The sequence below is a fragment of the Desmodus rotundus genome, chromosome 11, assembly GCF_022682495.2.
Source record: "Desmodus rotundus isolate HL8 chromosome 11, HLdesRot8A.1, whole genome shotgun sequence".
Lineage (NCBI taxonomy): Eukaryota > Metazoa > Chordata > Mammalia > Chiroptera > Phyllostomidae > Desmodus > Desmodus rotundus.
In genome coordinates, this window is record NC_071397.1 from 13,302,467 (window position 1) to 13,317,859 (window position 15,393).

The 15,393-nt window shown below is 43.3% G+C and overlaps 1 protein-coding gene across 1 annotated transcript in view; it reads right to left on the reverse strand.

Annotated features, from left to right (window-relative positions):
* Positions 1 to 15,393, reverse strand: part of TNFRSF21 (TNF receptor superfamily member 21) — a 60,246-nt gene that overhangs the window by 31,964 nt on the left and 12,889 nt on the right. The window contains exons 2-3 of the mRNA XM_024557877.4: positions 8,312 to 8,960; positions 6,297 to 6,791 (exon numbers count right to left, since the gene is read on the reverse strand). Coding sequence (XP_024413645.2) covers positions 6,297 to 6,791; positions 8,312 to 8,960 — 1,144 coding nt within the window. The remainder of the gene's footprint in view (positions 1 to 6,296; positions 6,792 to 8,311; positions 8,961 to 15,393) is intronic.

Sequence of the window (15,393 nt, forward strand, 5' to 3'; positions counted from 1 at the left end):
AGAAAACTAAACAATGAAAATTTCATGGTAGCAGAAATCTTTCTTATGCGGTTAGAAAAATATATTAATAGTCACGATTTATGTCGGCGTGGCACCCCAGATCACCTTGTGCTCTATGTTGGTAGCAGCAAATACCCCATCACCTCACTTTAGAAAAAATAACGAAGGGGGGAAGTACTTATTATTGAATTGCTAACACACTTCATTTGTTCTTCATTTCTAAACACTGCATATGGCAGTTTTAGTAAGTCAGATGAGATGTTTTTTTTAAGTCATTCCTGAAGCCAGACTGAAGAGTCTGTTCATACTATTCAAATATATTCAGGGCATAGCCTCCAGGGACTCAAAATCTATCACCTAAGCAACCACTGCAACCTCGGGTTGTTTTTTTAAATACAATTTTTTTGTTATTTATACACAAAAAAATCATACTCCACTCCCACAACTGGACTGCATCTTACTGCTTAGTCTGGGAAGAGGACTAAGTCTGCAGAGTTGATAATCTAGAAGATGCATTTCCTTCACAGCCTCCCCAAAAAAACAGTTCTCCCACTCTTGGCCAATCCTAAAGGAGGAACCACAGGTCAAAAGGAAGAGGGAAAGGAAACATGTTTCCTGAGCCTGTTTTGGGGGATCCATAAGGTTGATATGGAATGAGGCTGATACCAGGTAAAACCTAAAGACAACACATGAGAAGCGGCTTGTTTGTTTGTGAGCTAGGTAAGGTGACATGATGTCATATTTTGCTTTGACTGAGCAGGGAGTTGTGGATAGGGGACAGGAGGGAAGAAATAAAACATCTCTCACCAGGATCTAAAATGTCGCTCAGTTCAAGGACAGTGTCTGAACCTTTTAGATAAGTGCTCTAAGCAAACTGTGTCCCGGTTCTTCATCTGTATTGTTTCCCCTAAGAACAGCCCTTACATTCAGATTAGGACATCAAAGTTATGCAAATGAGAGGTTCAACCACCAAACCAACTGCTCTGGACTTTAAATTGGTCTTTGGGTTTCCAGCCTGAGATATGGAAAGCGTTTGGTTGTGAGTTGTTTTTAGCTTCACGTTTCAATTTTTGCATCATGGAAGGATAAGATTTTAGCATGGACTGAGACTTTAGACATACTTGAATCCAAGAGCTTCATCATAGCGGTGAGCAAAAGGAGGCCACCAGGTCCTTCCCTTTGCACACCTTCCCTCTCCCAGCCAATACTGCCCCACTCCACCTGTCTCCTACTGAGGTTTCTATTCCCCGTCCCCCACCCCGTGCTTCCCTCCTCCCCTTTGGCTGCTGCAGGTACAAAGCAGTCTGCTTGAGAAAGTGCACAGGCTGCTTCCACAATCCCTTTTGCAGTCAATTTAAAGGAGATGTTGTCCTTACGTTTTATGTACTTGAAGTAACTACACAAGAAGGGATTACTGTCCCTGTCAAATGCTTACTGTCTCCCTCCTGGTTCAGGACTAAGAATGTGCTAATTAGGAACTAAGCCACTTTAAACAAAATAAACCCAATTCCTTTGTCTCTCAGCCTACTTTTCTTCATAGCCTGAAGTCTGAAAAGAAAAGGAAATATGACTGAGCAGAGATACTGTGCGTTTTTTGCTCCCTTTATCACCTTGCAGAACCTTCTCCACAAGGCACTTTCGACTCCTAATCTGTTTCTCCAGTGTCTCTTCAGACTCCCTGGGGCAACAGGTTGCTGGGGACCCAATTTCATGGTTTTTCCAAATAGTCCCGGGTAAGGGCGAATAGAGGAGGGGGCAGGGGAAGAGAGAGGACTGGGGAAGGAGAGAGGAGGAGAGGAAGAAAGGAAGGAAAGGTCACGAGGAAGGACCCGTATTAGAAAGAGCAATGAGAGAACAGCAGTTGGTTCTGTTCTCAGCTGGGACTGGACCACAGTTCTGTGTCTCCCATAGCTCTAAGAAAGTGACCAAAGTGACAATTTTGAGCTGTATGTGGACTGAGTTTCACTGCCTTTACTTCTGTGCTTTACATGACAAAACAGATCAGATAAAATATACTGTTTTCCATGTAACCTTCAATTAACATGAACTTGCATTAATCTTCATTTTAAGTAAAAGTCAACATGTTGGAACCCCACTTACCCTGTAACGTTGGGGTTATACTGAAAAAAGAAATAGTTTTATTTAAACAACAAAAACATAAATTGAGAATGAGCGTACATCTTAATGACACTTGAATCCAGCAATAAAAATCTCTTAAAAAGATTTGTGTGTGTGAAAATCCCGAAGGGACTTCCAATGCCTTTTGCTGAAACAGACACATTGTGAGAAACCACGCTCCAATCCCAGTCTACTAAACGTAATGTGGTTCTGGTTTCGCAAAGGAAGGAACAGACAGAACAGCACAGCACCCTCAGTCTCCCCTCCTCCTGGACACATAGGGCCTCATCTCAGACTTCCAATACTAGGATTCCGTGACAGTGGGATCGCAGTTTTGTGGAATTCAACTTTAGAAACCATTAAGTCCATGGTAGGCAGAGAGGGGTGAACAGAGCCAAAGAAAGAGGTGTTTGTTGTCCAGAAAGACAGGAATCAATGGCCTGGCTTCAGAGCGCTGAAGGTCTGCGGTGTTCAGGGCCCGGCACGCCCCGCATAAGGTGGGCAGGTGTCAATGCGGTCCTACACCACCTCTTAGAGACAACACCCAGGGCTTGGCAATTTTATCCCCACTCTCATCCTCATAAATGGACAAGGACCAGAAAAAGATCTTATTGTACCGATTATCTGCTGCCCAGAACTCAATGCAGTCAGAGCAAGACATTGTTTCTACAGGCCTCCGTGAGCACCTGGAATGGTTTTTACTAAACAGAACCTCTCTTTGTAATGGGATTTTACTTGGTTGAAACTTTGAGAGCAGAAATTTAGGAGGGGGAAACAGACCTTCTTTAGAAAAATACTTAAAATATAAACATTCCAATGAAAAAACCTGGGAGGAGGGGCTTTAAACTTTTGGAAAAGACAGAGAGACCTGAATGAGACTACATTAGTCCCTCCTTCCCCTCGGAGAATACATTCCAAGACCCCCAGTGGGTGCCTGAAGCTGCAGACAGTACCAAGCCTACATATACTTACTATGTTTTTTCCTATACATACCTACAATAAAGTTTAATTTACAAATTAGGCACAATAAGAGATTACCAACGATAATGATAAAATAGAACAATTGTAACGATATCCTGTAATAAAAGTTATGCGAATGTGGTCTCTCTCTCAGAAAATTAGCACAAACTTCTTTTTTCCTTCTTTACAATTTCACAATAGAAGTTTTACTCTTACCATAGATCTCAGCAACCTCAGCATAGGATTTTTTTGATTTCCTCATTAAGTCGAGGGCTTTCACCTTTTCACTTAAACTAAGCACTTTATAACTACTCTTTGGCATGTCCAAATCGCCAGCATCACTGCTCTTGCTGTTTGGGGACATTCTTGAGAAGAATGAGTGTTACTTGAACCCCAGCCCTGTGGTACCCGACAGTCAATTTGATGACTAAGGTGGCTCCTGCACGGCTACAGAGCGGGTAGATCGACAGTGCAGAGACCTGGGACAAAGGGATGATTCACATCTGGACCAGAGGGAGCAAAACTGCACGAGATTTCACCATGCTACTCAAAATGGCATACAACTTAGAACTTCTGGATTGTTTATTTCTGGAATTCTCCATCTGGTATTTTCAGACCCCGGTTGATCATGGGTAACTGAAACAAATAAGGGGGTACTACTGCATTTGGATTTAGCTAGAAAAGCATTTTGCTGAGATACCGCTTTCACAGAAAGTATGGTCGGGCTTTGTTCAATTTGGCACTTCCATTCTTTTTACAAAACTAGATACTGTTTGAACAACACAAGCATAGTAGCTTACAGCATTACCATGGTCATAAGCATCTGTAAGCATTGTATACTTTGATAACTCACTGGGTCCTCAAAAATTCTGAAAACTACACTGCAAAAGAGAGTTTAGAAATATAGCGGACCATAATCTAATCCATAAATTCAACTACTAAAGGAATAGAGTCATTCGTGTCCTGGCTGGTGTGGCTCAGTGGACTGAGCGCTGGCCTGAGAACCAAAGGGTCACTGGTTCAATTCCCAGGCAGAGCACATGCCTGGGTTGTGGGCCAGATGCCCAGGAGGGGGTACGCGGGAGGCAACCACACATTGATATTTCTCTTCCTCCCTTCCCCTATGTCTATAAATAAACAAAAAATCTTAAAGAAAAAAAAAAGGAATAGAGTAATTTATTTAATAAAGTGAATAATGAGAGAAGAGTTTCAAATATTTACATAATCCAGCAAGATGTTCTCTACTGCTCTTCCACTAATTAGATATATCAGAACAAGAATTCTAACGGTCACTTTAAGGGCAATTTAAAGAAATATTTGACCCTAGACCAGATCTTATACCAGAGATAAAAATAAGGGGTCAGGGAACAGATCAGAAAAATTATTTTATGGATATACATGTGTGTATATAGACAATATATATTGTATACTATACAATAAACTTCTGTATTATACATATTTTATCATTTATAAGATCTATTTTTATATAAAGAGAGCACATAAAGCAAAAGGACAAAATGTTAACCAAAGGCCCATCTGGGCACAGGTATACAGGTATTCTTTGTACTACTCTTGCAATTTTTCCACTAAGTTTGAAATGATGTCCAAATAAAAAAACCCTTTTATTAAAAAGAAGGAGAGGACTGATGCCGTCCTTGCCCAGCTAGGCTGCCACCACGGGGCAGTCCTGTCGAGTCTGGGCACGCTCCATCCCCAGGAGCTCGTCTGTCTCGGTCGAATTTTCACTTGGTTTATCATTACACAATCAGCTAAAGGAAGCTGAATGAGCTGCTGCTGTTGTTTTTTTCACTTTTTCTAAATTTTTGACTATAAAAGTAGCATGTGCGTATTTTAGAAAAGTTGGGGAAAGAAAACTAACAAAGAAGAAAAAAAACGCACACATAAATCTCACCTATTCCCACCAAACCTGAAGAAACAACACTGTCATTTCAGCCTATTTTCTCTCGGTCTTTGTTCCAAAGTTTTAAGAGGACTGGAGTTATATTATATGACTTGTAATCCGGGCTGTTTTTTCTTTTCTCTAACCTAGTGTAAACAATTTCCTATGAGATCAGTCAAAAAAATTCATAGAATCTTCAATGTCAATATAATATTCCATATGATAGACAGGCCATAATTTACTTAGTCATTTCCTTAAAACTATCCTTTTGACTATTTCCAGCATCAATTTATTATACATAATGCTGAGTTAAAAGTTTAAGATCTTTGTGCTTAAATTTTTTTTTTGTATTTCTAGTTTATACCTTTATAATAGATCCCCCCCAAAATTGCTGGGCCAAAGGGTATAAACACTTTTAAAACTTAATACAAAAAGCCAAACCACTTTTTTTCAGAAAGTTAGGCTAACACCTTTACCGTTAAGGGGCAAGAGGGTACCTAACTAGAATTACCAAAATTTCAGGCTCAAATCTCACTCTAGGATTTAAGGAAAGGGAAGTTACTGCCACAGTCTGAAAAGAGCCATCCTCACACCGAACAGCTCTTGGGCAACTTCCGGAGGTTATTTTTGGCCTTCAAAAAAGGAAAAATAAATATTCCGACCCTATCAACACGCCGCATACTGACTACTATATAGATGTGGGGCCCAGCCTCCAACGGTCACCATCGTATCAGGCTCTGGGTGGCTGTAATCTAGAAGACCTTCCTATCCTGATAGAAATGGGATCCTAAAAATGTAAGACAGGGGTGGGGGAAGTACTTGGGCAAAAAGATAGGGCTCTAAAAACAAGGTTCAGGTTCAAAAAGGCAAACTGAATACCAGTGGTTTTTTATTCTCTTAGCAGCCTAGCCATGTAAAAGGGGGGGCTCCATCAGTGAGGGGATGTGGAGCCAGTCCCATCTGTCCTGAACCAACAGCCAGCCTGGCTCAAGGCTGCAGCCACACTTCTCGGAACGCGGTCTCCTCGCGTGTTGAGTGACAAGGCTGAACAAAGTCCCTAAAGGTCCCTCTCAGGTCTCTCATTTTGCAACACGCTCCTTTAAATGTGCCAGGGGAGAAAAGGGCAGAGTGGTTACTCTCTCTGAACGCACTGCATCAAATGCTGACCACCTCATTTCTCGTAACACAACTAGATCGAATAGCACTTAGTGTACAAAACAGACTCCAGGAACTTTGCATTTCCCACTCCTCCAATACCAGGGACGAGGGGAAGAAGAAGAGGCAGGGGATCTGTAAGCAAGGAGAACAGAAGGCTCACCGTGGCCATTGCAGTAGTAGATCCACTTCTCCCGGGTCTGGGTTGGGGCAATCGATTTCTTCAGCCCTGCCTTTTCCACAATGGCGCTGGGATCCTGCCGGGGCCCCTTTTTTAGAGTCCGTGAGCTTTTCCGAATACTGCACACCACAATCACCACAAGCACCAGCAGCAGAAAAAGCACAATCATCCAGGGCAGATGTTCATTGATATCAAAATGCTTGTGTAGGTTCTGTCTGGGGTGGCCCCTCTTGGCGCCTTTGATGGGCGTGCTGGACTTCTCGCCCCCAGTGGCCTCCATGGATGGCAGCAGCTTCAGGATGTGTCTGTGGTGGGAACCTTGCTGGTGGTTGACTACCTGGAGGTTTGGGAGGGTCTTGTTCACACCTTCCTCCCACGTTACTGAGCTTGTGTTGTCAGGGACTGTCCCTTCCTGGGTGCCACTCAGTACCTTTGGTCTAACAGAGGCAGAAGAGTTGGATTCTGTTGAGTTCATGCCTAGAAAAAAAGAGTAAGGATGGGGGGGAAGAGCTTTTCTATATTTGGGGATCTAGATATTCCCTCCTCTTCCTGCTCATCTCCAAACCAGGCCAGATAATTAAAGAAGAGATGACCTTTGGAGTTTAAGAATAAATTATATTGCACATTTTCATAAAGATCTTAAAAGCACCTCTATGTGGAAGGTAAAAACTAAGCTTAACAGCTGAACTGATTCACTTCCTCATGCCCAAACCTAGGGCATTCTCACAGCAGCTTCTCCTGTGCCTCACACCCTGAGCAGACGCATGTGTGTTAAGAACTTCAGTCGACTCTTAATTGACTAGTTCAAATTTAATTCCTTTATACCTCTCCTCTCCCACCTTTTGACTATTTCATAACGCAATGGTGAAATTGAGAATATGACTGAGATAAAGAAAAGAGCTCAAACTCAAATCCAAGTTTGACCAGTGAAAGAAAGGTTTGGTGAGACGGGGCAGGGAATAAAATAAGGCAGGACACTTCCTCAGCATAGATCAAATAAGATTTGGCCTGGCAGTTTAGTGGACTTCTTTCAGAGAAGCTTCCACAAGTCATCTTCATTAACAAGTTGGGAGAGCCAGAGATTTTGAGTCCTAAGAAATAGGACCTGGCCTGTATCAGCCCCTGAGAAAACTGGTCAGGTCACCTGAGCTCTCTGAGACTGTTTCATCCCTTCAAAACAGCAGTTGTAAGAAGGCCCTTCTTACAGGGTCATCATAAAGGTCAAATACAATCGCACGTGATATCACGCTAGAAAGTACAACTCAAGCTGGCTATCATCTCATGAAAGTTATCAAGTTCAACCAAAAGGGATTTGAAAATAAAGACTAAATTTTACATTCTGCCTGATATTCTGAATGAATTCTGAGGAAAACTGAGATACCTGATGAAGGGCACCAAGTTAGAATCATTTGGAAAAAAACAAAACAAAACATGTTATTTCCCAGATGTGAATGCTAGTTATCTTCAATGTGATATAAATTTGCTTCTTTCCTGAAGGTTCTAACTTATTTTCCCCTCTTTGTCTAACCTTGGATCCAAAATTCATCCCTCCCTTCCACATGTTTTGTTATCTTCTCCATTTCTCCCTCCTTTTTGACCTTTTGCCTGCAACTACCCAGGGCTAACTCCATGTTGGAAAACTTTTAATCTGGAAGTGACCTTAAACATCTAAATCATTCATTTATTTGACAACTTTGAAACCAAGGCCAGAAGTTCAGAGACTTACATAAGGCCATACACTGTCCTTGTTTTACTGGGTTCTTATTTTCTAGCTCAATGTGACCCAGTTTTTAGATATCTGATACCTCTAGCTACTTGAAAACTTCTGAGTCTAAATGTTTCTAAAACGTCCCAAGAAGCCAGATTTAATTGGCCACAAAATGCAAGTCCTTTCATCAAGGGGTGACTTTGGAATATACAAAATGGAGAAAACATCCTTGGTACAAGCCCACTGTACCAAGCCCTCCTCAAATAAAGAACTCATGAGGTTAAGTTACCTTTGGGAACATCAGTGGAGGAAGGGACTTCATGAGATTCCACGTGCTCAGGGAGTGAAAAGATGGCTGTGCCAGGGGAAGGTGGGGGGGTGCCGGAGGACTGGAGTGCGCCACAGACGTTGTCTGCCTCCTTGGTCCCTGGCTTGATCACCGCCAGGTTCTGACTCAGACAGTCTGTGTATGCTTTGCATTTCATCACACTAGAAGGCACATCAGAGAAGGTACCCCGAGCACACTGCTTACACCGCACGTCCTCGGTCTCTGTCCCTTTCTTCCGCACTCCCCAACCCACAGGACACACCGTATGGGGAATGCAGGTACCATTAGACTGGAACATGCCAGGCGGGCACGTGCATTCTCGGTCAGTCAAGGCAGCACAAGGTAATTTCTCAACCATTGGCCATGGGCATGGCTGACTACAGTCATGGCACTTCTCTATGCCATTCTCGTGCCGGGTGAAGGTCCCCACAGGGCAACTGCTGCAGACTCGCAGGCTTGTGTTGGTACAGTGCTCAGATACGTAGGTTCCTGCCGGACACTTGTCACAGGTTAGCACCTGGCCAGTGGCACGGTCAACGTGGTGATATTTGCCAATGAGATTTGGGGCCTTCTGTTCTGGCTGAGCAGAGGTGGTGCTAAGGAATCCAAGCTGAAAGAAATAAAAAGGGAGGGGGAGGAACAATATCCAAGAAGGCGTTACATGGGAACAGAGAATAAAAGATGGAGCAATCCCACCACAGCCATTATCGTTCCTAGTGAAAATCTGGCCATGTCTTCCTAACACCAGACTACTACACAATAGAGAGAGAAACAAGACCCCAGGCCTTGACCTCCTAGCTGGGAAGCTTTGGTTTCCTTGCCTGACCTTTGCCTCAGCTTCCTTTTCTTCCATCTGTAACAGGAAGCTGACAATACATCTCAATTACAAAAATCAGTTGTGAATATGAACATGAAGACACCGTGTAGCTTGTATTAGAAATGCTGTGTAGAAGTCAAGCATCCTAATGCAAGAAGAAAACAACTTGCTGACTAGTTATCTTCCTTTCCATGACCCAATGTGAAGTTACCAGGTTCTGATACCAGGGCAAAACAACGGAAAAGCAGGTTGGCATCTATCGATTCGAGCTGCTACTTTCACAGCACCCGGCTGGAGTTAACCTAGAGACAAGCTGTGGTTTTTTTCAAATGTTTCATCTATGCAAAGCTGTACTTTGTGTTTGCTTGGGTTTGGGTTGTTCATTTGTTTTGCAAAACAGAGTTAGGCCCTTGGCATTCTTAATGTGTTTTAATCAACAGAGCTGATGCTTTTAGACGCACATCCTACTTGTCCAGCCTCTAAAGGCCATGGTCCATAGAACAGGGACCTGAAGCCTGCTAGGAGCCCAAGCACAAAGCTGGGCTCAGCCAGGACCCAATGGGCACTAAATTTAACTCGTGCAACAGAAACTTCACCCAGCTGGACAGAATTTTATACTACCTTCCAGAATGAAAACTTGGAAAAAAGGAAATTATATTTGTGGCACTAACTCCCAAGGTCCTTGAGGATGGGGGGGTTAAGAATGCATATTAAAAGAGTTTTCCGCATTAATGAAGATTGAGAAGGCCCAGCAAGAAAGTTTTCACTGTCTTCTACAAAACGGAGAGAGGCATGTGTCAAGAAAATAATGGCTACCTCAATACCAGCTACCCAACAGCGCAAATTCCTTCTCCATGTGCGTCCATACCAGTAACTGAGAGAATAAGGCAAGATTTTTTTTCAAAATGATCAGAGTTCCTGTCTCCTTAGCACCTTGAAACAACCCAAGATTCAATTCTCCTCTACCTCAAATTTAACTATTTGAACCAAAAGTATCACCCTTAAAGTCCTTTGCCCTGTCCCAGAGCCGCCTCCAGTTAAATGACAATACTGAAAAGTTTTCAGTTTATGAGAATATATTCACCTTTTCTTTAATCTAAGACCAAAAAAAAAAGGATAGTAGTGGATTTTCTTGCTAAGAGAATTAAGTTCATCTTGGACTCAAGAAAAATAATCTGCTCGGTAACTAATTCTGTAGTAACATCCCTTTTCGCTTCTGGCTCTTTTTGCACCTTGTCTTTGCAACATCAGCCCCAGCCACGCCTTCTAAGCATAGCAGATGCATCTGCTTGAGGAAAGAAAACTCACAACCATCTCCTGGAACCCAACTGCCATTCGCAAGTATATGAAGACACACCTTCTCCCAACCTACCCAGTGATAAGCAACCCAAGAGGTTGCAAAAGAGGCTCTGCTCTGTACTTCCCCAAGTTGCCAAGGGCAAAAGCGAGCTAAGGTGTTCTGAAGTTTGAAAGATGTATGAGTAACCCCGAGGCAGGTTATTACACTCGTGCAAATTAAATGAAATCAGAGAGCAAAACAGGCAATCTAGCCAGAGAGCAGGGCTCAGAGACGAACATCACTCTGACGTGCTACAGGACTTGAGTCGGGCCCCCTGCCCATGCAGGGAGGCTAGACCGGCAGCGAGACACACCCCAGGGTTGGCTCTGCAGAACGAACGCAGGAGGTCATGTGTTCACTGTTTGCGTGTCTGGGTGTGGGGTTAAGCATTGGCTTCCTACAGTTTCCTTTTTCTCCCTCGAGCACACACTTCTAAATCTAATGGTGAGGGATGCTCCTCCATTCTGCACTGAGTCCCGTGATTACTGAGCTACTGGAGGGGCCCCCAGCAAGATACAAGACCCACCTCCAAACCTCATTGTGCCCACACGCTTCCCCACTAAGTGGATTCTCCAGTTCTTTGTTCAGTTAGAATAACTGAGCAAGTTTCTCATCAAAGCAAAACTCGGGGCTCTTTAAACTGCACCATACCAGGTAACCCACCGAAGACGAAGTGGCTCTGTAAAATGGATCATTAAATTACCTCACGCTACAAGAGGCAACTCCAGCTCCTACAAACAGGGCTACCACACAGCGTGCCTCGGCCATCTCCCCTGAGCTGAGCACTAGACGTGTGACTGTGCACAAACTAGACGCCATGAAAGCACCAGACAATATTTATTGAAGACCTGCTATGTGTGTACAAGAGCCTTGAGAACTCTATCCAGCCATTATGGTGTTTACCTCCTAAAGGAAGACAGACAGAAACAACTACTTATGTTAGTAATTGCTTAATTAGAATTGAGATTACTGCGGAGGAGAAAGACAGTCCTGTGAGAAAGGGTTTAGCAGGTACTCCCCAGCTCAGGGACACTAGAGAAAAGTTTTGGAGTACTTCTGAAGGATGGAGGAACGGAACTTAAGTGTGGACAGGGTTAGTGGAGGGGGACGGGGCAGAGGGAGCCCCAGAACAAAAGTCTGAAGCAGAGGAAGCTCAGCTCAGCAACTAAGAAACTTGTGTGTCTTTACGTCCAGATGCAACACAGTGGCCACAGTTACACTTGGAGAGGCTGCACCATTCGATCCCAATCCAAAATGCAATGAGAAATCACTGTACATTTATATTGGAGGTTGGGGATAGAGGCATCCAATCACATGTATGAATGAAAAAGGTTATCTGGTTGCAGAGTGGACAGTGAAAGTGGTAGGGGAACACAGCAGATGTGTAAACCTTCTTAAAGGTGAAGTTAGGTGATGTAGACGAGGGTGGAGGCCATGGAAGGAGAAGGCAACAGATATGAGAGGCCAGATCAGCTGGGTTAGGGGAATAATTATGAATGGGAGTAGAAAGAGGAAAAAACCAATGGTTTTCAAATTGGACTCAAGAGGGCATAGTACCGACCACATTTCTCAGGGCTGTCCTGTGGGCCGGGAGGATGGATACACGTCAGGGCAGGAACAGGAGGTAGGACTCCAAGCTCCCCATCTCTGCCTCAAACACAGTAGCTCTGCTTTGCAAATTTGCTAGGGGGCTTCCAAGTAAGAATCCATTTGAAGCAAGGTTTACTCCCCCTGCTACAAAGCTGAAGGGACTGTGTCCCCTGGGCTATTCATCCCCACTGACACCCTGCCCAGAGAAAGAAGTGCCAATGTCCTTTTCCCTTAACAGAGACAGGGGTGACACCTGAGAACAGTTATTTTCTTAAGGCCTTTTAGTCAGCTGAAGACTCATGATCTAAAACTATAGTTTTTTTCTGCTAGTTTGGTGGCAAACCTCTGGTTTCTAAGAAAATTAAAATCATATGAAAATTATTCCCAAAGACAATTCAAAGGGTGAAGGGTAGTATGGAGGACAAGGATCAAGTTCAAAACCAATATTTAAGAATGTTCCCTAAACAATTTAGATGACACCTAAAAGCTACTGTTAGGGAAAACACCTGAATCAGGAGACACAGTCATTAAAAAGTGAACACCCAAGGCTGCACCCTACCTGATGAAGAGCCTCCACTCTCTCGCTTCTACAGAGGTGGGGAGACTACCTCGGAGGTTCACCAAAGCCTCAGGCCTCAGGTGCAGCAACAAAATTACCTGGGAAGCTTTTTAAAAAATTCACAGCCTCAGTCCCATCACCTAAGGTCACGTGGTTCTGCGATGGAGCAGGTATGTGTTTTGTTTTCAAGCTTTCCAAATGATTCTGAAGCCCCACCAACTTTTGGACCCCCTGAACTAAGGCCAGACCCCTCTGGCTTGAATCTTTTCTGATCCTGAGAGACACATTGGAAACAGCCCAGTTCAACTGTCAGAGCCCTTCCCTGCCTCTTTTCCAACCTGGCACTTATTGTTGAAATACTGTTCTTGTTTCATTATTTTTTTTAAATAATAAGCATTCTTGTAATAGTTCCAACAACCACAAAATAGAATAAAATGTTTAAGTATCTGGTCAAATCCACCATCCCCTGGACAGACTCGCTGTTCATTTTGGTGCGCATCTTTCCAGACCTGCCCCAAGCACTCTTCAACAGTATGGCTATATATGCCTTATTGCGGATACTTCCCTCTGAGGACATGTAGATTGCCTCCTTGTCCCTCTGTGAGTGTAGCACCCATTTCTCTATATTCCATGTTTCCCTCCCTTGCTTCCCACTCCCCACCTGTTTCTCTTTTCTTTCTTTCTCGTCCCAAATGACAGCTACTAACACGTTGCTCTCCGTCTTTTAAGAAGGGCTTTCTTCAAGAACAAAGGAAGTCTCCGTACAACCCGTAGAAAGAATAGCTGGACAACGATTTAGAAACCAGAATGTTTGTGTTCTTGTCCAGACACTGACTTAAGATCAGTTGGACCCGGTTTTACCTGCTTGTAAAATTAACAGGTTGGACTAAGTTGTGGTCAATTCTAGCCTCTGCGATTGTCAGGTTCCCACCTTCTCCATGAAGCCTGTACAACATTTCCTGGACAACCAGGTTCCAATCAGATGAGCAACCACCTCATCGCATTTCCTGTTTCTGTTCATCATTTAGGTGTCTAATTACATACTATCTTGTAATGTTGATGGCCTCCTAAGTGTATATATTTATCTTCCCGTAATGATTATAAGCAGCTCAAGGCCAGGGACAACCCTGAAGATTGCCATTTCCTTGCTTGCTCAACCACTTCAAAATGAAGGTTAGGTGAATAACAGATAAAGCATCGGCTGAGCCAGAAATCAGCAAACTAAATCTCGCATGCCACTCGTTCTTATAAGTAAGTTCTATTGTATCTCTGTCACTCATTTAGCTATTGCTTTCTTGCTGCAATGGCAGGGCTGAGGAGTTACAAAAGAGACCATATGGCCCACAGACTTACATATTTACTATCTGGTGCTTTAAAAAAAAAAATGTCTGCCAATACTTCACTGATCAGTCCAAAGAAAGGCCTGAAAACGCTTCTAGAGCTTAGCAATGAGTACTGAATTCTGGGCTTCCTTTCTGACATGCTCTCTCCTTCACACACCAAGTCTGAGACTTTCGCTTCCTGCTTCAAACTCTCAGTAGCGGTCCACATGACTTAGAAGAAGATGCAAAATCTTTCACAGAGATAGGGCATCCTCTGAAATGCCATCCCTGCTCTCTTCTCCCACAACTTAAATTAGGATTCACCATCTCCCATCATTCCTTTTATTTTCCCTATGACTTCCATAATTTTATACTGACAAATTTTTCCACTTAGTGTATCCTCCTTCCCCTCTGAACCACAAGCTCCAGGAAGTCAAGGATAGAGTCTGTTTTACATACTGATGCTGTTCAAGCCCTCAAGGCCAGCACCCAATTCAGGGCGTACCTGACAAGCACCTGTGGACTAAATGAATGAATGGATTTGCAGACCTGACCTAACTAGAAGCAGCCAATTAAAGTGTGGTGGTAGGGGAGGCTGGTGGACATGAGCACAGGTATAAAAGCAACTGTGAGAAAACCAAAAAGCCCACTGCCCACCCACAATAACTCAAGAGATGAAATAGTCTGGCACCCTTTGGATAAGAGCAAATAGCTTCACCTCCAAAAGCCCCGAGGGTATCATTCTGTTTTAACAGAACCATAACTGGCTCACAAGTAGGATGCTGAGCATGGTACTTGAAATGACAAGCAAATGTAATGGTGAGTTTACAACATCCCCTTTTGTTTTAATAAAAAAGACTACACTAATTTGATGCTCAGAATTATAAGCAGTATCATGATATTATTCTCTAGAGGTTATTGGTGATCCACCCTAGTTTAAACTTTAGTTACTCAGAAATTTTTATTTCCCCAGGACACATACTTCACCAATAGTGGATAAATAAGCAAATATCAGTGAAGCAGCCCAAACTGCACAGGATATGGAAACACTATAAATACTTGCTGAGGAGATTAAAAGGTAAAGCCCAAGACAAAGCAAATATCAAAGCCAGGAAAAGGGAGCTCTAAAATGACCAGCGATGACTGCTTCCAGGGCCCCCGCGCTCACTGTGGTGACTGACATACATCACACCTGTCCTGTGTCACTTCTACTTTAGGGCACAGAGACGGACCTGACTGAAGACAAGACACATGAAATATGCTAATACACATCAGAACATTGATGCCAATGAAACTTGAACAATTCTTATCCCATGACCTCATCCTTCCAACAAGTGGGGAAAAATTTCCTTGTAGTTTACAAGTATAACGTAATTTATGTCATTCTTGTTCCCTATCAAATTGCAATCATTTTTT